Source organism: Nannobrachium achirus, assembly GCF_963921795.1.
Source record: "Nannobrachium achirus genome assembly, chromosome: 18".
Taxonomy (NCBI): Eukaryota; Metazoa; Chordata; class Actinopteri; order Myctophiformes; family Myctophidae; genus Nannobrachium; species Nannobrachium achirus.
In genome coordinates this window covers 5679403-5703722 of record NC_137825.1, presented here as the reverse complement: position 1 = coordinate 5703722, position 24320 = coordinate 5679403, and the positions used below count along the sequence as shown (strand labels likewise).

The window sequence follows — 24320 nt, the reverse complement described above, 5'->3', positions numbered from 1 at the left end:
GAACAAATTGGCTGCTCACTATAATTACACAAGGGAAAGAGTTGTGTATGTGTGTGTGTGTGTGTGTGTGTGTGTGTGTGTGTGTGTGTGTGTGTGTGTGTGTGTGTGTGTGTGTGTGTGTGTGTGTGTGTGTGTGTGTGTGTGTGTGTGTGTGTGTGTGTGTGCGCGTGTGCACTGCCTTGCAAGCATGTTTTGTTTTGTCTGAGTCTTAGACCCAGTTCAAGTTACTGTGAGAAGGAATATTAGCAAAATGACTCCATCATTTAGAACATTTTGAAAAATGTGAAGTTCTGGGAATTCATTTGATTTCTGGGAAGATTGATGCATTTCTCTCCATTTAAAACCACTCAGCTATCAGGTTACGAACGCATCCAAGTAGTGTTCCTATTACAGTTACACAGTGGAAATGGATGGCCCTTTAATGGCTTAAAGAGGTGGTGTCATAGTTTTGTACTTTTTTCTGTTTTGTATGTGTCTATGGAGTTAACATTACATAATGGGCCTTAAAGGATATGTGAACCCCTACTCTCCTTCAAAACTGCTCTGCTTATCAAAAATATGATAAAAATAAGAAGATTAAAATGGTGTGTAAAGAGGAAATCTGCCACTGATTTATTTTTTGTAGTTCTCTGTGTTAAAGTGTAGTTTTTACTCCCTTGACTCCAACACAAATGTCTACCACATGAGGCAAATGAAGTGAACCTTGACCGTGACCTAACGCACGCGCGCACGCACGCACGCACGCACGCACGCACGCACGCACGCACGCACGCACGCACGCACGCACGCACGCACACACACACACACACAGACGTACACACACACGTATTGATGTATTCATTTCATTAACGTAGCCTATAAATAAAACAACAATACGTGTCATGCAGAACATATTGATATGTTTTGCATGTGACCATAATAGTACAGTGGTCTCCTCCCTGTGCCAACATATTATGGCCCCCCATCAAATGTTTGCTCACACAAACACACATGCCAGGCATGGGCCTCATGTCTACAGGACTCAGCACTACTATGATGGATTATATCAGGGCACTCCATATATGGTGATTTCTTTTGGGGAGGGGGAGATGCCCTGATCCCACCGACTTCCCAATCACCGCATCTCGCCCTCTACAGGCTCTCGGCGTGTAGCGATGTGACATGTTGTGAGCTTGTAGATCAGCTGTTTTCACTGCTTTTGTTCAACACTTTTGTTCTTTTAGGGGCTGCCATAGCTGAATGGTTAGGGAGCCCGCCTGGGGAACCAGAGCCCCTGGTGTTCCCAGGTTCCATTCCAGGCCAGGGTAGCAATGTCGTTGTGAGTCCCTGAGCAAGACTCTTAACCCCTAATTGCTCACACGCTCCTTGTGGGCAGCAAATCAGCTGGGTTGGGCTGAAAATACTGAATTTCCCTCACGGAATATAATAACTATTATTATTATTATTTGTATTATTATATTCTATAGAGTTTTAGTCAACGCAATTAACGCTGCTTTTGAGACTGTAGTTCATGGTTCATGTTCCCTATAAGATGACCATATTAGGTCATACACCCTATCCCATATACGGTTAACACAAGGTGTGTTTCCATGCTCTGCAACATGAGACTTGCACAGCTCCCACAATTTAGGAAAAATAAAACCCCACCAACATCCATGTCAACCAAACCGTGAGTGTTAGCAGAGATGTTGCAGCTCTTCCTGGTAGCAGGATGAATGAGGAGCCAGAGCAGAGGCCAGTGTTTAGTCTAGAAATATCCCTGTTCCTCCCATGGTAGCAGGATGAATGAGGAGTCAGAGCAGAGGCCAGTGTTTAGTCTAGAAATATCCTCCCCGTTCCTCAACAGCCCGGTTCCCACCAGGGGTGTCACACCAAACTCTGGGCCCTGGGCACAAGGTTCACCTCAGGCCCCCCATGAATGTTCTTCATAGGTGGGAGGTGGTTTAACCCATTTAGACTGGAACGAATTAGTACGCATTATTTTGTCCGTTAGCTATTGAAACATAGCAGATATACAAGCTCACAGTGCAGCGCCGAGTGCCACGCTGCGAGCATGTAGATCTGCTATTTTTTTTTAAAGCGTGATTTTTATTTTTTTAGTGGTGCAACTTTTTCATGTGAAGGACCCCCAAAATGATAATTATTTGGCCCTTGACCCGCATGTCAAAATATTTAGTTCCAGGGACGCCCTGAGGCGAAATTTGAGTTACAAATATTCGCTTATAAAATTAATATATTCAAAGATTTGCACACACACTTTTCAAAAATAGCAGATCTACAAGCTCGCAATGAGCTTGCTGGGAGCTTGTATATATGTGCTATTTTTCAATAGCTAAAGCATAAAATAATGAAGGCCCCTCCACCTTGGGCCCCAGTAACTCCCACTTTCCCCCCCCCCCTTGTGACGCAGATATACAAGCTCTGAGTGCTGCACTGAAAGCTACTTTTGAATCATGAACATTTGTGCAAATCTTCGAATATATATTTTTCAAAGCAAACTTTTGCAACTCAAATTTTAGTCACGTCAAAGTAGGTTTAACCATTTATTGCAGACATGGAATACATTTAATCTTGGCATTGAAGGGCGCTTGAGGGCTCCTCGTTCAAAATCAGGGAACGCTAAGCAATATCCCCCATAGGGATGCAATAGCAGAACAATAGCAATATATTGACATGAAACGTAGTCAGTCAAAATCACAGTATTTGAGCTTAGCAATACATTGACATGTAACTAATCAGACAATCATAAGTATTTGAGCTTAGCCAGACTGATCGTGATAGGTGGAGGATGGAGTGGAGGAGGCAGCTAGGCAGCTAGCAGCAAATGACAAAAAAACTATTACAGATGTTTCCTGTTGAGATTTGTCACATTTCGCAGTTTTTTTTTCATCTCACTCACGTCACTTTGTCTGCTGACCTCACTCAGCAACGAAATAAACAGAAAATAAACGAAAATTAAAATAAAACAATTCACAGGAGGCAAGCAGTGATCACCCCATGATGTGCACTGCAATGTAGTTTCAAATGCACTACTACATTTCAGGTGCTTTTTGAGAGTGAAAAAATAAGAAGACACATGTGTGATCTGGGCAGCTTGCCCCAGGAAATGTGCCAAGCTCAATAGGGAACAACGGTATATACGGTATATACAGTATACGATTATGGTGATGTCATTATGATTTCACTATGTAGGACATGCAGTCTGATTGGATCATCAGTACCGTGAGATCATTCATATTGTTATGTTGGGGACGAGGGGGAAGAACTAAAGAATGAATTCCAAACAGATGCGCAAATCGGTGAAGGATTTTACAGTATGTTGTGTGAAACGACGTCAGACGTGTGTGATGTCAGACGAGACATGCATGTGGCCAGCCTATATGAGATGTTGAAGTTTGCAATTAGACGTCGACATTATCCTAGGACTAGGGGTGCAGGTACCACAGCCAGTTAGGTGATCAGCCGAACAGAAATAGCCTTATAGCCGAAAGAGAGAGAGAGAGGAAAGCAGTCGCGGTTCCGGCATCTCAGTAACTCCCATACTTGTGTGGGGCAGTGAAAGAACACCAGCTCCAAACAATGCTCCAGGAGATGGGACAGCGACTGGCGGAGCTCTACGGCCAGACCGTGGCGGCGATGGACCCGCGGCTCGAGTCCTACCCGCTGATGGACGGCCCCGTCCCGATGAGCGCCATCCTGCTGGGCTACCTGCTGTTCGTGCTGTACCTGGGGCCTCGCCTCATGGCCCTACGCCGGCCCTTCCAGCTCCGCGGAGCCATGGTCGTCTACAACTTCTCTCTGGTGGCGCTGTCGGCGTTCATCGTGCGCGAGTTCCTGGCGTCCGGCTGGGCCACCTCGTACACGTGGCGCTGCGACCCCGTGGACACCTCGGAGGGCGCCGAGGCACTGCGCATGGTCCGCGTGGCCTGGCTCTTCTGGTTCTCCAAGATCGTGGAGCTTTGCGACACGGTGTTCTTCGTGCTGCGGAAGAGGCCGCGGCAGATCACCTTCCTGCACGTGTTCCACCACGCCGTCATGCCCTGGACGTGGTGGTGGGGCGTGCGCCTGGCGCCCGGCGGCATGGGCTCCTTCCACGCCATGCTCAACTCGGCGGTGCACGTGGTCATGTACTTGTACTACGGCCTGGCGGCGTGCGGGCCGCGCCTCGCCCGCTTCCTCTGGTGGAAGAGGCACCTGACGGCGCTGCAGATGCTCCAGTTCGTGCTGATCTCGCTCCACGCCGGCCAGTACTACGTCATGGAGGCGTGCGACTACCAGTTCCCCGCCGTCGTCCACCTGGTCTGGGTGTACGGCGTGGTCTTCTTCGCGCTCTTCTCCAACTTCTGGCTCCAGGCGTACGTGAAGGAGGAGGGCAAGCAGCGGCGGCTGCCCGAGAAGAACGGCGGCGCCGATGACGAGCGGAGCCGAGGGAACGGCGGCGTCGCCGACGTGGCCGCCGGAGATGGCTCTGCCCAGCAGGAGGATGGCAGCTCCTGGCGCTCCTGGAGCAAAAAGAAGGATTAGGTTCTCTGGAGCAGGGACGTGCAGATAGTGTTGAGGGCTTTGCACACACATTGCACGCATTTTTTCGCACGGAAAAAATAGACCATTTCATTTTTTTTAAGCGGTGAAAGCCGCTTCCAATGAGTGGCTTTGTGTGTCCCACGCCCATATATGGTCATTTCAGTCCAGAATGAACAGGTTTTTTCAAAAACAAAATGTGTGTTTCATGTCCATATATGGTCATCCCAGTCCAGAATGAACAGGTTTTATCAAAAACAAAATGTCTGTCACCTCATGTCCATATATGGTCATTCCAGTCCAGAATGAACAGGTTTTATCTGTCCTGTACGTCCAGAATATCAGTCCAGAATGAATAGGGTTAAAACAAAATGTGTGTCCCATGTCCATATATGGTCATATCAGTCCAGAATGAACAGGTTTTATCTGTCCCGTACGTCCGTCCGTCCGTCCGTCCGTCCGTACGTACGTACGTATGTGTGTAGTGTCCGTCCCGGTCTGATGATTGGATACTTTGAGGATTGGTCAAGCTTCACATGACAATTCGGCCCTCCAGATAAAATCATTAATTAATTCAGAATATAAAGAATGTACAGATCACAGAGTTCATAACTCTAGAACACACAGAATAAAAGTTCACCGCTTCACTTCGAACCCAGGTTTGATTTTTTTTTTAGAAAACAATGATTCTATGTGACTGCATGCACACCTGCTCCAAATTCGCTGTGCGGCAAGTGGCTGCGGCAGGGCGTTTTTCTCCAGATCGAACCCAGTTCGATTTGTGCGTCTTTTCGCGTGCGGTAAAAACTCCTTTTATGACTGCTTTTGAGATCCGCAGTGCGGATTCCGCACAGCATTGCACACCAAATCCAATGTGTTTTAATCATGCAGCAAACAGAAAGAAAAAAAAGCGCAACGGACCCCTGTGCAAAGCCCTTTAGAGAGGCAGGGGCTGAAATTTCTAAAAGGGCCTTTTGGTGAAAATATCGAAAATAGCAGACCTTGGAGGTCGGCTATTTTTGGTGCTTGATACCAAACTGAGTTAAGCATAATTAAGTCAATATTGGAGATGTGGCGTAATGGCAAGATTTCTACACAGCAATTCTTTCAACTTAAGACGCTGCATTTAGGTTCAACAGAGTATGGACAAGGCAATTCTCTTGAATGCTGCCTTCAGGTATGGCATGGAAAGAGGGGGCCTTTCTTTCGCCATAGTAAAACCTGCATTCTTGGTGCTGGAGAGGGAACTTTTTACAGGCGGATGAAAGGGCAGGGGCTCAAGCCCCCTCTGATGTCTGTGTGTGCACACTGGTTCCCAAGCACTGGGTCGGGACCCATTTGTGGGTCGCGGACACATTATTATGGGTCCCTTAATTATTCTTTTTTTTACGTTTTGTTTTTTACGTTTTGTTTTTTATAATTATTATTATTACATCAGAACATTTTCAAAAAACAGAAAAAAATGATTTAATGATTAAATAAAATAAAAATCTACGAAATTCAAGCAATTAGAAAATGTTAGAAAAGTAATGAAAATAGTCGATCTACAAACTCACAACGCGACGCGATTGAGCAGATCTTTATGCCCATATATGGTGTTCCATGTTGGAGTGCCAGTTTTGGGCGCCAGTTTTGGGCAGATCTTTATGCCCATATATGGTGTTCCGTGTCCGGGACACTCTGTGATGTCAGTACTATGACCTCAGAGTATGACGTCAGAGTAGCATGCAGATAGACGGATACCATGGTGGCGAAACTGTGTAGTATCAGTGATGTCAGAATGCAGATAGTCAGACGAACGGACAGATGGACAGACAGATATTCACGCAATGAATAGTTAGACATATCGGCCTGCCCTGTGCCAAGTTGAGAACCACTCACTCAATGACAGCCACCATTCCTGCACGACAGCAGGCTGTCGTGCAGCGTGCGTGCGTGCGTGCGTGCGTGCGTGCGTGCGTGCGTGCGTGCGTGCGTGCGTGCGTGCGTGTGTGCGTGCGTGCGTGCAGGACAAGCACAACAGGATGTCTAAAGATGGGACGTCACCAGGGACATTCCTGAGCAGGCAAACAGGAAGAGCTTTTATCCTCCAGTAGCTCCCTGTGTTGGAATGTTAACTGACACCGATAGGCTGCTACTGAGAAGTAGCAACATTATGACTAGTAACTACTACTATTACTATAGTTCTATGGAAATAATAAACAAAATGTTGTCACTGGCATCCCCAGTGGTGATACTGTATGTGCTGGTATTTTTACCACAATATATCATAATATTTATATATATGTTTTTTTTAAGCGGTGGTGCCAGCAGTCATGGCGTGCTCTGCTTGTGCAGAATTAGGTCATTCATGGCATACTTGTGTGCAAGGCACAAGCTGGCACCTCGACAGAGTGCATTTCTAGTGACACCTGTAAACCTGTATAGGCTATGTAAGCCATTTACCATGAGAGGGAGTGGGTTGTTGGCTGATTTACCACTGTTTCAGGGTTGTGCCGCGAGCCGCCAGGCGAGTTTCCCCGGATGCGTTGTGGAAATGTGCCTCATTTGCATGACAACGCATCCGGGGACTTTGAGAAAGTCACTGGAGTTGCCTGATTTACCACTGTTTTAAACCAATCAGAATCCAGTATTTGATCATGTGACTAGAAAAAGTGGTAGAAGTGACAATAAAGATTCTGATTCTGATCCTATACTACTACTACTACTACTAGGCCTACTACTACTAGTTAGGGTTAGTAGTAGTAAGAAGAGAGAGGGCCCAGCGTCCACTGCTGCCATCTTCTCATCCAGGGACGTGCAGAGAAAGTTAGAGAGGCAGGGGGTGAAATTTCTAAAAGAACCTTTTGGTGGAAATATCGAAAATAGCAGACCTCCAAGCTCACAACGTGTCATGCTGCGACGCGTTGTGAGCTTGGAGGTCTGCTATTTTTCATAGTTCGATACCACATTGAAATCAAGTCAATACTGGAGATGTGGCGTAACGGCATGGATTTCTACACAGAGAGGGCAATTCTTTCAGCATAAGATGCTGCATTCGAGTTTAGGAGTGTTTGGACAAGGTAATTATCTTGAATGCTGCCTTCTGGTATGGCATGGAAAGAGGGCTTTTGCATTTCTTTCTCCATAGTTAAAAGGTCTGGAGAGGGCACTTTTTACAGTCGCTTTGATGTCTATGTGTGCAGGTGCCTGTTCTCATCCATGTCCTGCTCTCCACTTTGTATTACACCACAATAACAAGGCACCGCCTCAGACATGCAACATGGAAATAAAAATACTCAACTCAGGCGGTCGAGTTGGATGTATTTTATTTCATGACAAAAATGTTGTATTTTACAGAGTGGGTGGGGTGCTGAGAGGTTTCCCACTGCGGAGAATAGACTTTCAACAACGCAAAACTACCTTTTTTTAGGTGAGTAGCAAAAGTAATTTAGTTTATTTTGACTGAAGTGGAGCCCTCTTAGGGGCAATGGAATTCCTGGTCTTGTATCTGAACCTGCTTCCTGGCAGAGTGTTAGCCAGACCTCGCTAACACTCTGGACCAGAGCTATAATTGAGGGAGTGACCTTTGTTATCATATGTTTATTACACTATGATTAAGACCACTGATATCCTGCTCTGCCCTCCTCTAGTGTGGGTAAGAGCTGGGACTGGAGGCTGTTGATTTCTTAACACTCACTTAACGTGTGGCTCGGAGGAGAAACACTCATCTCAGTCTCCACACACAGCCATGCTCACACTAGTTATAATGCTTGTTCATGTCATGTTCCTACTCATCTGTACAGGTAAGATACATTTATGAATAACATACTGTATGCATGCACTAACATGAGCATTTATGTGTTGAGTTTCTTTTAGTTTTCATATATTATGCTGAAACAATTTCCCAAATATAGTATTAAGTGTATGGTTTCTATAGCTTTTTACAATTTACCATCTTTGCATTTGTGTTCAAACCTATAATCTAAATGATATGTCAGTGAAGACAGATTTAATCACTCAAACAACAGCTCTGTACTTGGTCTGCTCTTTTTTCCCCCCTCACATCTCTTTGCAGAAATCTCTGGTCTATGTAGATCGGCTATTTTAGCAGAATGTACACCCCAGAAGAGGGATGCTATAGGTTCAAGTTCTGCAAAGATAGCAGATCTAAAAGCTCACGATGAGACACATATTTAGTGTATACTATAGGCCTATAGAGGGGAAAAGGAAGGGACCGGAATAGACCCCTGTGGGGCTCCAATCAACTAAGTTCATGCTGTTTAAGCCACATCTGTTTTTGGTTTATGCTGGCCTTTGCATCTTTACCAGTTGCGATGGAAAGTGAAATAACACATCTATTGCGCCTTCATTCCATCGTCCTTTATATTCTTAGCATTCACGTGTAGCCCTTCTAGTCACCATGTTATCAATGCAGGCTACATGGTGGCCAGATATCCATGCTAAACCACCATGTTCCTGGTGCCAGGTTCAGCAGATTCAATAACTGCAGCACCCATGCCAACCACGATGCCAACCCACACCCCATCACCCACTGACCTGATGCCAACCCAGACCCCACCCAAAGATGTGGTGCCAACCCAGACCCCACCCAAAGACGTGGTGCCAACCCAGACCCCACCCAAAGACGTGGTGCCAACCCAGACCCCACCCAAAGACGTGGTGCCATCCCACACCCCACCCAGAGACGTGATGCCAACCCACACCCCAGCTAAAGAGGTGATGCCAACCAAGACCCCACCAGAAGACGTGACTGCAGGAGAAGGTAAAAATGCCATAAAAATGCTAATATACAGTATATGATTTGTGAAAGTGACAAACGGGCTTCACAGTTCTGTTAGGTGTGTTCATATGCTAATGGTGATTGGTGATGCGATTTCAGATCAATTGCTCCAGCCACTGAGGAGAAACGCTGTTTCAGACAGACAGACAGACAGACAGACAGACAGACAGACAGACAGACAGACTCACACTCACACTCACACTCACACAGACATTCGCAAAATTATAGTATAGATATATATATATATTGAATCGTTATGCAGTGCAAATAATCTATTGTATGGAAACTAAGTATTTGTGCCTTGTATTTAGCAAATTTTAAGGAGGAAAATGATAAAGAGGGGTCCAATTACTTTTCCATTCCATTTAGCTACTCTGGGTCTATCGATAAATGTCTGTAATCTCTGTGTTCATGTCAAGGTGCAGGTTTGTCCATATGTGTTGAAATATAATGTCCATTTTTTTGCAAGAGAATCAAAGTGTTTACCTATTTATATCCATAATAATAGATTTATCCCTTAAGAAACATGCACCATGACATGTTTCACACAGATTTAATTTCTTTGCTAAATAGTTACTATATCGATTTAAATCATCGAATGTAATCGTATTGCCGTGAATGAACCAATATCGTCCATGTATCGTCAACCATGTATCGTGATGCGTATCGTATCGTTGTTCAAATGTATCGTTGCACCCCTAATTACTGTGTTGTCACGCTGGCTATTGTAGAGGAACACAATTCAGGCTTTTGCAAATCCCGCCCCATTCTGCCCTGTTACTATGGTGGGACATTTGACCCTGGGCAGATTGTTTTTATAGTGGCAGTGAATGGGATTTTTTTTTTCTTCATAGCCTCATTATTGCAATTTAAAGTACCAAAGGAAAAACATCTAGGTGATATTAATAAAAAGGGAAGACAAAGGTACAGTAGTTACATTGCAAAACAGGGGGTTTCCCCGAAAATATATGTTTTAATTTGTTTAATCCCAGTGGGACAGAATCACTATTGCAGATTCTTTTATAGTGGAAGTGGATGGGATTTTTTTTTTCATAGCCTCATTACAGCTATATAAAGTACCAAAAAAAAACACATCTACGTGATATTAATAAAAAGGGAAGAAAAAGGTACAGTAATTACATAGCAAAACAGTAGTTTTCCCCCGAAAATATATGTTTTAATTAGTTTAATCCTCTGGATCAGAGAGAGAATAGAAATAGAAAGAGAAAGCGCAGTGCATCTTGGGTTTTACAGCCAGATTATAGTTCTCCTCACATAATAGGCTGGCTTTTCGTAATTCTGCCCATTTAAAATATATGTACCCAATCGTAACTCTTAGTTACATTGATAAGGTCCATGTGAACTAGTTTGTTGAAGCTTATTCATTATGATGAGCGAGATCGCTATCACCTCGCGTGGCCGTACTAGACGCACGCTGTGTCGCGCAGAGCGAACCGTTGTTGAAAGCCTAAAGCAACATTCTCCACTGCACAAACTCCACCCCCGATAGCAAAAAGTGAATGGTTTTTTCTGGTTGGCCAGTCAGGGAGTCTCAGGGACCAATCAGAAGGCTGACAAACGGTGAATTATATATACACTATATATAGCCTGGCTGGGGCAGCAATCTCTGCCTGTCCCAACGTTTTATTTACCTACCAGGGGCAGGTGGGCAACCCTTAGGGGCCTTTTCCACCAAAAAGAACCTTGGTTTAAGAACCAGTGCCGTTCAACTTTCTTGGAACCTTGGTTCGTTCTTGTGAACCGGCCGCAAACCGGCTTGCGTTTCCACCAGATGGAACCAGATTGAACCAGCGGAAACCAAGGATTTTGTGGTTCCCGTTCCAAACCAACTTTTACGGTTTTTAACCAACTCCGTTCTCGGTGGATAAGCTCACCTCTGGTTCATCCCATAGGCGGGAGAAAGAACCAGAACCGGTTCTTTGCCGGTCGAAAAGCGCCCTTAGTGTCAACGCATGGTTCTACTTAGTCCGGGAGGCAGGCCCAGCCCTCATAATGTCCTCTGCTAACTTTTTTTCACTATTATTTCCTGTTAGCATATACCTTGGGCCATCACAAGTTCATACTGAACACCCCCAACTCGGGGCCGTTTGGTCGCAGGGGCCCAAAAACCAATTTTTTGGTACCTGTCTCTGGCGAAATTATGTAAATGTATAAAATAATTCACTAAAATTACATACATTGTCACACACATATGAAATTTGGTATGGAGTATCCTGACACATAGGGGTAAGTGGCAAAATAGGATTATAGTGCTTACTACCAATGTATTTTAAGATATCACCCTCAACATCCCCAGAAACACAATAAAATTACTGTCCGCTTGACACATTATCGTCAAATATGATCATTTTCAAGCGGGTTATTGTGAATATAATGACCTCTCCTGTATATAGAAGACTTCCCACATTCATAAGCTTCAATTTGAGCCCAAGATGATCTTCTCATCTTGAGAATTACTGTTTATGTAGCCAAAATACTGCACTATACCTCAAATCGGAGAAAATATAATATTCAGTCAGTAGCTTTACAGAAGCCTAGAATCTAACAATGGGTTCACAAGTACTGCTGTTTGAAGTTATAAACATGAAAAATGAATACTAGCAGGGAAGCAAATGTTTTTAAATGGTATTAAAAATATGTTTGATATGCACAAAATAGCTCTTTGCAATACAATAATAATACAGTATAGCAAAAGTTCCCCTGTGGGAGAGAGGTATGAAAAAAGAAATAGCCGCGTGAGATCTGCATCTATTCTAGGCCACTGTAGTGCATCTATAGACCACTGTACCTCATACAGTGGTTAGCAGTTAAGATTGGCAGTGTCACCAGTTGGCTGCCTCTGTGGCACCACTGTAGTGCCACTGAGTAAATGTGAGTAAATGTGGTACCACCTTTTTTAGAGGTGTTACAGCATGTAATGTGGCTTATCTGCCACAGGGAGGCACATGTGAGTCCATGAACCCTACATTACAGTGTTGGCAACACAGCAAGGGTGAACAGATTCATTGTGATTGTTATTAATTAAAGAAAACTTAGACGACAATGCAGAGTTCAGGTTGAATTGAAATGCAATTGTTGCTTTATACACAACTGTGTTTATTATACTTAAAAGCATTTGACAAATGAAAAACTAGATGTGCCTAGAACTCAACTAGATTTGTAATAATAAGTATGCTAATGAATTCTAATTTCCCCATGACCCATGACAGGAAAATATTAATAATAATAATAATAATAGTACATAAAATATTCAGTCAACAATTAGAAAAATACGGTTTAAATAAAACAAATTGAAACAGTTTGAATGGACAACATTTTAGAGGCTAAAGGAACAATTTATGAGTTTTCATTCTGTAGTGCTAGTCTAGTGGATAGTGTCATGGAATGGCATATGGGAGAACAGAGTTTAATCCCCTGCTGAGGAATCTATTTTTCAAGAACTTCGTAAGAGTAATGCTGCATTCACACTACGAAAAGCCAAGCTAATGGTTTGCTTGGTAATTCAATGTATTCTCTATGCAAACCAGCTTAAAACATTTCCAGCTTTTTTCCAGCTTGGAAATTTTTAAAGCTGGTTTGCATAGGGTGACCAGACGTCCCGTTTTACCCGGGACAGTCCCGTTTTCAAGCTGTGTGTCCCGGTGTCCCGACAAATAGTTCTAAAACACTGATATGTCCCGCTTTTCAACATTCACTGCAAAATTGTCCCGGTTTTCGCCAGAATTAAAATAATAGTAGCCGTTTTCAGTGGTTGCATCAGACATTTATCATGTTCTTTTCATGAAAACATGCTCACCTAAACCAATCAGAAAACAGGAACAAATTCATTGCGTGTCTGAATTCAACGCTGAGGCTGTTTGTCAATCACTCACTGCCTGTTTGCAACCCTGTGGTGCGTGTTTGCGCGTGCACGAACGTTAGAGAGCGTGCGCGGTAACGTGCGCATTGCTTTTAGGGTCCCAGTTTTAGGCAACAGTGTTTTACGTCCCGGTTTGAGTGGCTGGAAATATGGTCACCCTAGGTTTGCATAGAGAATACATTGTATTACCAAGCATTGAAGACTTTATTAGAAGATTGCATAGGAAAAGGTACAGTTTCATGACGGTACAGTTCACTGGTACAAGGTCTACTACAAGGAGATCCATGAAAAGACTAAGCTTATTTCCACTGGAAACCATTAAAGTATCTCATATAACATTGAATGACAGACAAATAGAACACAGTACTATGCAGTAGATATGTAAAGAAAAATTTTACCAGTTGCGAACGGCTGCTGCCTGATTTTCATTACACCTTGGCACCAAGGTACATAATACATTATTATTATAATGTTTTTTTTATTTTTTATTAGAGAAATAATGCAAAGTTCTTCGAATGACCACAACTCCCAAGCTACAAGTCCCAACCCCCCATGTGACACAGTTTAGCAAACAAACTCACAGAGAGAGTCAGACACACACAGTGGGGGGTTGGGGGGTTGGGGGTTTGGGAGTACACAGGTACGAATTCTGGCCAGGCCACCTACTTGCTGAAGTGTCCCTGAGCAAGACTTTTAAATCCCTAAATTAAGAAACAATCTCTATTGAAAGAATACTAATGACTTATTTTATTATCGTTTTAACTTTGTCTCTTCTGCAATCATCATAGGGATATACAAAATAGCCGTAAAGTGATTACTAACTTCTAATTGTTGAATGGAAGATTTTATTGTATTGTTTTTTCAAACCATTAGCTTGGCTTTTCATAGTGTGAATAAGGCAAAATATTTTTTAACATGATGAACATACAGTTAGTGGCCGTTGAGCTTGTCACATTTTCTGGGGCATTTTTCTACGATCTGTCCATAGACTCTACACATGTAAATGCAGAAACTCATTGATCAATAGCAGGTTTCACTTTTATATGATATTTTATATACGATTGAGGGGCTAAATACATGTGATAGAAGCTCACAACACAGCGAGACGTGTTGTGAGCTTGTAGATCTTCTATTTTCTCACACAGAAACAAATAAATTCTACTGGTCTCTATAGTGCTTTCTGTAATAACCATGTGAGTGATGTGTTGCAGTAGCAATCTACTCTTTGTTACTGATTTATTTTTATTTTTATCCCCTCCAACTGTAGCCTACTTTTCCCCACGTTCATATTTTATATGTTTACACTTGCTTTGGCAATGTAAACTTGGACCTAGGCTTTCTCAAGCCAAGAGCACCTTTGAATTATGTTTAATGTTTTTTTTAAGAAATAAAATAGCAAAACCAAATAATATATTAGGCTATATGGTGAGAGAGAGAGAGAGAGAGAGAGAGAGAGAGAGAGAGAGAGAGAGAGAGATTTCATATTCCGATTATGCTTGGATAATTATTCCTTAGACAGTGGTAAAATAGTACAGTCAGAGTGTAGCCTCGTCATCGCAACCATGATACAACAAGCATAATGTTTTGCACAAGGGGATAAACTGATCTTTCAGTCTCACTCTCTTGAGTTGACTGTGAAACTGAACACTACACCTCTTGACATGCAAATTAACCCAATATTCTATCAATGGTCCTGGCAGCATGAGGTGTGAAGCTTACTTACTTTTCATTCTCATGATGCACACACAGCAAAAATAACTTCTCTTGCACTCTCTCTTTCGTTGATATAAGTTAAATGAAGTCAGTGAAGTTTATAGAATATAGTCTATCTAGACCGGGAAGTTGAGCGTAGCCTGGTCCAACAAAATACATCTCTGCAGTCTGCACATAACATCTCTGCACAAACACATGCACCTCAAATGAAACTATAGGTCCATGCTACTTAAAGTTAACTCTTAAGGTAAAGTATTGACATCAAAATGTACTTAAAGTATCAAAAGTAAAAGTACTCATTATGCAGAATGTCCCATTTCACAAGTTTACAATGTATACAAATATTTTGCAGATCTAGCCTACAAGCTCACAATTCGTGGCATCGCAAGACATTGTGAGATTAATTGTAGATCATCTGACGTTTTGGCTGAGTGAAGTGGGTAATTTATGTTTTGTAATAATAATCCAAATCTACAAATGAATTTAGTAACATTTCTTTAGTAATTGGAAACACTCAAGTTAAGTACTTAAAGAAGAAATTATATTTAAGTACAATACTTAATTAAATCAAATGTACTAGTTAGGCTACTTTCCACCGGTGGTGTTTGTTTTCTCCAATGTGAGAGAGTGTTACCACATTTGCTATATTCTGTGAGTGAAACAAGCGACCAGGTCTATGAAAACAAGCCCAAAAGAAGCAACCATTTCACCACTTGAACTCTATTACATCAGCTATTTTAAAACAATTATCTTGAAATTAAGGACAAATAAGCCACTACACTTAAGAAACTAGCCCTAACAAAAGCAACCCACAACTATGAATCTTTACAAGCGACTTTACAGGAAAACAGGACCAAAGTCACTTAAAATAAGCAGACCCAGCAACACTGGCAGGCTAGAGTTGTTAAGACATGTTGCATGCTGAAAGATAACTGATCTGCAAACCTTTGGGGGAAGGGAAGGTTGTGTCTAGGGCTTCTTTGATTCACATGCAAATTATCCCAATATTCTATCAATGGTCCTGGCAGCCTGAGGTGTGAAGCTACCTACAGTTTACTTTTCATTCTCATGATGCACACACAGCAACAGCCACTGAGTCATCAAAACTAATGTCTAATCAATGTCCAGTATACAATGCGTGTCAGATGCGATGCATGTTGTTGATAAAAGTTTTTCATAGAATATATCTATCCACCATAAAACTATACCAGAGTATCAGATGGGAAATCTCTCTCTCTGGCTTTAAAGGGATCCCTGGCTAATACGACAAATACGCCTTAATACATTATAATTGCCCTGTATAAATACAATGTAAAATCAAAAACACCTTAATTATTTTATTTCTTCTAGAAATAGCTAATCTTTCACTCAATAGGGGAAATGCCCGTCGCAAGTTGATGATGATCAGATTCCAAACTGTTCCCTTTCCTCCTTTAAAAAAAAAATCAAATTTATGATCGCCAGTAGTGTAAAGCAACTAAGCCTACATTAGTACAGTTGTGAGATATTTGTACTTAACTTGAGTATTTCCAATTTCCAATACTTTCATTTCTACTTCATTATATATTGGATCCAAATATTGTACTTTTACTACACTACATTTATTTGAAAACTTTAGTTACTAATTACTTTGCACATACACTTTTAATATTATAAAATATACATTTATCCACTTTACACCTATTTATACCATGGCTATTTGAAAATAGCCGATCTACAGTCCATTGCAGAGATTTGAATGTTTTCACTTAAAATGTGTTTGGTTCTAACTTCTGTACTGTCATTGATTATGATAGATTTCAAATCTTTTGTGTTTGTTTTGTCTAACATTGTTTAGTGTAAGAAACATAGTTGTTTTTTAAAGTAGCAATCTTTAAAAAAGAAAATACTCACAATTACTTATTGTATTTAATTACTTATTGTGATAATCAACTTCTAATGGTTGGCTGGAGGATTTTATTGAATTATTTTATTTATTCTTTATTTTTACTGTCCTGGAGACTTTGCAATTAGAATAATTAATTTGTTTAATGTTGTTAAATATGATAAACAGTTGTGAATAAAGCAATAATTGCTTTTCAGTTCATTAGAACTCTGCATGTAAATTCACCCTTTCCCCTGGATTCCAGAGTTTAGTAATACATCTTTTTAATACAATTGCCAACAAGTCATTGCTGTTGACTGAAAGATTGTTTTTGGCTCAAAATCTACTCATTCTTGAAAATTAAATTAACTACCCAGTTAAGCAACAAACCTGTCTCATATGCCTTTATCTGGGCATTAGTTGCTCTCTAACCCCACCTAGTGGTTAAGAGTTAAGAGTTAAGATCTGTTTATTTGACAGGGACCTTGCTCATTAATGGACATGTCAGTTTTCACTTCAATGTAAATGAGCCAGATTTAGCCCGCTGTGGGCTAATTTCCATCTGCAGTCCCTGGACCCCCATTGGTGGTGATCAACCCCCCCAATCCAACCCTTGATGCTGAGTGCCAAGCAGGGAGGCATTGGGTCCCATTTTTATAGTCTTTGGTATGACCCGGCCGGGGAATTGAACCCCCGACCTCCCAGTCTCAGGGCGGACACTCTAACCACAAGGCCACTGAGCTGGTCAGTCAGACAGACAGACAGACAGACAGACAGACAGACAGACAGACAGACAGACAGACAGACAGACAGACAGACAGACAGACAGACAGGATCCCCATTGGTGGTGGTGATCAACCCCCCCAATCCAACCCTTGATGCTGAGTGCCAAGCAGGGAGGCATTGGGTCCCATTTTTATAGTCTTTGGTATGACCCGGCCCGGGGAATTGAACCCCCGACCTCCCAGTCTCAGGGCGGACACTCTAACCACAAGGCCACTGAGCTGGTTATGGTTGTGGCATGTAACAACGTGGTGCCTCAACTGATCTGGCTGCCATGGTGGTACCACATCAGTGCCACGACCAGCACTTTCAAGGTACAACCACTGTATATGGACCATTGTACTGTATCTATAGACCACATACATTGACCACTGTACCGTATCTACTGTATAGATCACTAGAGTATACTGCATCTCAACTCAGCACTCAAAATGTATTTATAAAGCACATTTAACATGATCAGGTCGCGCAAAGTGCTGCACAGGTTAAAACAAATAGAATATAATAAAAAGATAACAGCATAAAATACAAAGAAGAATACAAGGAACAAAAAGAAAACATCAGCACCAGTAAAGGAAAGGCATACTATATTTGATTGATAAAGATGAGAAATACCAATTGACTGTACAGCTCTGACGTGTAGGGGCAAGATATTCCTCAGCCTTGGGGCCCCCAGTGGGGGGCAGTTGTGATAGTACAGTACAGTACAGCTAAAAAAACGAGATAAAAGTTGAGGGAAATAATTTGACTTAACATATGCATGCATGCATGCCTGACAGAACCCGGAAGTACCCTGTAGACTGACTGGATAGTTGGGAGCGGGGCGTCCCTCCTGCAATGGGCCAGGAATAATGTCTATGTACTGTATGTAGTACAGTGTAGGGATGTCCTGATACCACTTTTTTGCTGACCAAGTACAAGTATGAGTACTTAATTTAGTACTTGCCGATACCGAATACCGATACTGTAAGTTACGTTTCTGTACAAGTGCTTCTGTGTGGCGCTCCAAAATAAAATGCTTTAAATAATTATGTTGTCATGCCTAGAGTGAGAGAAGGTTAAAACACTGTTCATTAGTTGAACTAACATACACAAAACTGTGTCTTAGGACAAAATGGTATATGGACTGGCACTGCTGTGAGCAATATCGGACGAGTACGAGTACAGCAAAATAGGCTGGTATCGGGGCGAGTACCGATACCTCGAGTGCCGATACCGCATCCATAGTTCAGAGGTCTACATATGAGAACAGTGGTCTATAGATGCATACAGTGGTATACAGATGCACTACAGTGGACTACAGATGCACTTGATCTACAGATTCACTAAAGCATTCTACAGTTGCACTAAAGTGGTCTACAGATGCACTACCTACTGTACCTACCACCATACTGCATACTTTATTTAACTACCTACAGTATCTATCACCAAACTGCATTCCTCATCTAACTACCTACCTGCCACCATACAGCATCCCTTCATCTAAATACCTACCAACCTACCTCCATACTGCATCCCTCATCTAACTACCTACCAACCACCATGCGGCATCCCTCATCTAACTACCTACCTACCTACTTACCACCATGCTTCATCCATCATCTAACTACTGTACCTACCTACCTACCGCCATACTGCATCTCTCATCTACCTACCTACCTACCTACCTACCTACCTACCACAAAACTGCATCCATCATCTAACATCCTACCTACCACCATACTGAATCTCTCATCTACCAACCTATCTACCACCATATTGTATCTCTCATCTAACTACCTACCACCATATACTGCATCCCTCATCTAACTACCTACCAACCACCAACATACTGCATCCCTCATCTACTATGGTTGATGGGGGGAAAGGGGTATGGTGATGAGTTCATAGTTCCACTCATCTACTTGTATAACTTAAAGGACAACTCCGCCCTAAATAAATCACTTCTATGCTAATTGTCCTACTTATATTGATCCCAAAAGACCATGGGGTCTATTAGGTAGAAATGGTGTTGTCCAGTTTCCACAGCAGAACCCGGCAGCTCTCATAGCATAGAGATCACTTTTACACTACTGTTCAAAAGTGATTTTCTTTTTCATGAGTACTAGTTGTCATTACAAACACATCCATGCCTTGGTTGTCCCACACAAGCCACCACAATCTCATAAATAATGTTTTGGGGTGAGTATTCGGCACAAGTGCCAGTCAAAGTGACTGTAATGGCCAATCACAGGGCATCTTTTCCGGGACTTGGCAAAATACATAAAAGCATAACATCTGTTTAGCAGAGTGTGATTGATGGCTTGTCTGTGTTTGTAACGACAACTAGTACCAGATTCATGAAAAATAAAAACACTTTTGACCAAAACAAGCTATCGCTTTTACACTATTTGTTGTGGTCAAAAGTGTTTATAGTAGTATAGGCTTATAGTGCTTACATGCTCCACTCTGAGCTTACAGTACAGTAAGGTACAGTACGGTAGAGTACAGTACAGTACAGTAAGGTACAGTACAGTACAGTACAGTACAGTACAGTACAGTACAGTACAGTAAGATACAGTACAGTACAGTAAGGTACAGTTACTCTACCTTACCGTAGAGTACAGTACAGTACAGTAAGGTACAGTACAGTACAGTAAGGTACAGTAAGGTACAGTACAGTAAGATAGAGTACAGTAAGGTACAGTACATTTAGGTACAGTATGGTACAGTACAGTAAGGTACAATACAGTAAGGTACAGTACAGTAAGGTACAGTAAGGTACAGTACAGTACAGTTTGTCTAAATAACCTGTCCCCACACACACACACACACACACACACACACACACACACACACACACACACACACACACACACACACAGGATATAGCTGCTCAGATTCACCGCTCCACGTCGAACCGATGTTTGATTTTTGTATTGCAAAGAGCTATTTTGTGCATATGAAACATATTTTTAATAACATTTAACAACATTTACTTCCCTGCTAGTACTCATTTTTCATGTTTATAACTTCAAACAGCAGTACTTGTGAACCCATTGTTGGATTCTAGGCTTCTGTAAAGCTACTGACTGAATATTATATTTTCTCCGTTTTGAGGTATAGTGCAGTATTTTGGCTACATAAACAGTAATTCTCAAGATGAGAAGATCATCTTGGGCTCAAATTGAAGCTTATGAATGTGGGAAGTTTTCTATATACAGTAGAGGTCATTATATTCACCATAACCTGCTTGAAAATGATCATATTTGATGATAATGTGTCAAGCGGACAGCAATTTTATTGTGTTTCTGGGGATGTTGAGGGTGATATCTTAAAATACATTGGTAGTAAGCACTATAATCCTATTTTGCCACTTACCCCTATGTGTCAGGATACTCCATACCAAATTTCATACGTGTGTGACAATGTATGTAATTTTAGTGAATTATTTTATACATTTACATAATTTCGCCAGAGACAGGTACCAACAAATGGGTTTTTGGGCCCCTGCGACCAAACGGCCCCGAGTTGGGGGTGTTCAGTATGAACTTGTGATGGCCCAAGGTATATGCTAACAGGAAATAATAGTGAAAAAAAGTTAGCAGAGGACATTATGAGGGCTGGGCCTGCCTCCCGGACTAACTGGTGTTTGTGCAGCTGCAGGTGTCTCTCCCGACAAGGTGTGCAGTTACCACGATGTCTTAACCCACCTGGACATGAAGAAAGACAACGAGCTGTACATGGGTACCCGACCCGTTCTGGACCACACCAGACCCACCGTGGTGTGGTTGTGGGTGGAGCTCAATGCCATCTTACACGTGGTAGGTAAACGATGTGTTTTTGAGGCATTTTCTGCTAGTGTTGCAAATGCAAACTCACTGGTAAAAAGCTCATGCTGTATTTTATTTTGTCGTCAATGTTCCAGTCAATCAGATCTTCATCAGGACATATGCATGGGAATTGGTGTACACACAAATAAATCCATGTTTTTTTTTTCTTTTTCTTTTTTTTTTTACTGTTTATTTGATTTTCAGTTGAAGCATTTAAGGCAATAAAGTGGTACAATAATATGAATAGCATCTTCTTTAGTACATACATAAAATATACAGTAGTGATACAAGGATTGCATTTTCACCCAAAACAACAATAAAAAAAGGATAAAGAAAATAGATCGTTACAGACAAGTGAACACAAACAGACAAGACAACCAAAGAGAAACGAAAACAACAACATAAACATCAGTCAGACAACATATCCATAACTATGATATACATATAATCTGCAAAGCAGGACAGCGCACCCGACACAGCAAACCCATCATATCCAAGCTCCAATGGACCTCATGCATCCTCATAGTATATCCTCAATCAGAGATGGATTCAGATTTAGGACAAACTGAAGGAAAGGACCAAATTTCTTGGTGGAGCCATTTTCTCCAATTTGAGACAGCGCAAAGTATTTATTTGCTCCTCCAAAGAATGGTCCCAATGTTGTTTTTTCCATTTTTTTTTTTTTTTTAAATATGCAATATAGTCCATTCTGGGTCCAGACCAGGGCTTCAGACAGGAGCGATTGGTTGAATTATAAATCAGGTTATTTATGTCGCTCGAAAGTCGTTCAAAGTTCACGGCTTCACACAGAAATTATATCTGGACCATTCTTTGAGGGAGCAAATCTCTGCGTCAAAACATACGGCCCCATTATTTTCAATGAACTAACCCACACCGGCACCGTCAGACGCGTGCAGCCGCGGGTCTGCCGCCTCGCCTGCCGCTCCGATACGCCACTGTTCTATTTTTCCAGCGTTGCCGCGCGGTGAACATGTTCTCCCATGGTTCTCCCCACCGGGGGAAATGGATGTGCTGTGTGGCAGCGCGACGCATCCAGTTGGGGTTACCGCGGGGCACTTAACGTGCGTCGATACCGCGGCGCGACGCTGCGCAGCCGCCCGCGTCCAGTGTGTGCTCCCCTTTAGTAGGCTATAGGTAAGATAGCCTTCTAGGCTGAAATTCTCCTTTCATTTGTTTACATGTGGCTCCATGTGTTGCCTCATCTGTTTGCTGCTTATACCTTTGTTGTTGTGTTTGTTTTCTGGAATATTCTCATATTCTGTATGTTCATGTGTAGGTCGACAAGGAACAGAAATTAATTTCATACATCTATTTCGAAATGGTGAGTTCTCATAACTTATATCTAACTATTAATTTAGCGAATGTCTGTCTGTCTGTCTGTCTGTCCGTCCGTCCGTCTGACCACCTGCATGCTGACATCACTGATACTACACAGTTTCGCCGCCATGGTAACCGTCTGTCTGCATGCTACTCTGACATCATAGTACTGACATCACAGACTGGCCTGGACACGGAACACCATGTATGGGCATAGAAATCTGCCCAACGGGCACTCCAACATGGAACACCATATATGGGGGAACAGGTCCATAAAATCATGTATCTTCATATCTAAATCATGTCTACAGAAAACATGGCTTCAGTTATCATCAAACCGACTCAACTACGTTGCATAATGAGAGCAGGGAAACTTCTAAACCTAAATTGGACAAGGGCTTCCCTTGGGTTGGAGAGAAGGTTTGTCACCGAAGGAGACCGTAAGGTCCCTAGAATTTACACCAAAACTGGAGACAAAGGTATTTCTAGCACCTTCACGGGAGAAAGGAGGCCAAAAGAAGATCAGGTGTTTGAAGCACTAGGAGCTACAGATGAGTTGTCATCAGCCATAGGGTTGGCCAGGGAGTTCTGCATTGAAAAGGGCCATGGGTTCACTCATCAGCTAGACAAGATACAGTGCGTATTACAAGACGTGGGGTCAAATATTGCCACTCCGCTGTCATCTGCAAGAGAAAGTCACATAAAGAAAACCAGGTTTTCCTCTCAACCAGTGGTGGACTTGGAAAGCTGGATTGATGAATTCACAGACGTGCTCCCGCCACTCACCAACTTCATTCTGCCTTCTGGAGGCAAGAGCAGCGCTGCCCTGCATGTGGCCCGAACAATCTGTCGCCGAGCAGAGCGCAGTGTTGCTCCTATTGTGCGCTCAGGCGAAGCGGATCAAGATGTCGCTAAATTTTTAAACAGATTAAGCGACTACCTTTTCACCGTGGCCAGATATGCAGCGATGAAAGAAGGCAACGAAGAAAAGATCTACAAAAGGGCTGAATAACTTCATCGGGAGCAGGGACGGGACGAAGACTACAATTTGACAAGCACTGGCAACGACCATCCACTTACCCGGTCATGGCCCCCCCCCCCCCCCCAATCCTCCTGTCCCAGCCCCTGCCTCTCCTTCAGCTTAGGCATTTAGCAGACGCTTTTAATCCAAAGCGACTTACAATCGCAGGTAATACACATCATTATAATAAGCAAGATAATATGTCAGTACATCAACAACAATAAATGGGATGCATAGGAATATAAATCTAGAAAAAACAATAACATAGGTAGACCACGCACCTAATCAGTAAAAAATTTAAAACCTAAAAAATGCTATCTAGCTTCGTGAATGGTCATTGAGGGAAGGGGAGTGTTGCCATGGGTTTAGGTGGAGTCTGAAGAGGTGAGTATTCAGTCCAGAGTGGAAGCTAGGGAGTGAGTATGTAGTTCTAATGGAAGCTAGGGATTGAGTCTGTCGTTCTAATGGAAGCTAGGGATTGAGTCTGTCGTTCTAATGGAAGCTAGGGAGTGAGTCTGTCGTTCTAATGGAAGCTAGGGAGTGAGTCTGTAGTTCTAATGGAAGCTAGGGAGTGATTCTGTAGTTCTAATGGAAGCTAGGGAGTG

General features: G+C 42.4%; 2 protein-coding genes across 2 annotated transcripts; both read left to right on the top strand.

Annotated features, from left to right (window-relative positions):
* Window positions 1–3636: 3636 nt before the first annotated feature.
* LOC308302710 (very long chain fatty acid elongase 1-like) lies at window positions 3637–4524 on the top strand (the record flags this gene model as incomplete). The annotated part of the gene is made up of 1 exon (XM_080746998.1): window positions 3637–4524. One exon carries the CDS (start codon window positions 3637–3639, stop codon window positions 4522–4524), a length of 888 nt encoding a protein of 295 aa, XP_080603124.1.
* A 4506-nt stretch (window positions 4525–9030) lies between these two features.
* LOC308302709 (corrinoid adenosyltransferase MMAB-like) lies at window positions 9031–23706 on the top strand (the record flags this gene model as incomplete). Its single annotated transcript, XM_080746997.1, has 3 exons — window positions 9031–9286; window positions 21190–21347; window positions 23110–23706. 3 exons carry the CDS (start codon window positions 9031–9033, stop codon window positions 23704–23706), a joined length of 1011 nt encoding a protein of 336 aa, XP_080603123.1.
* Window positions 23707–24320: the final 614 nt, after the last annotated feature.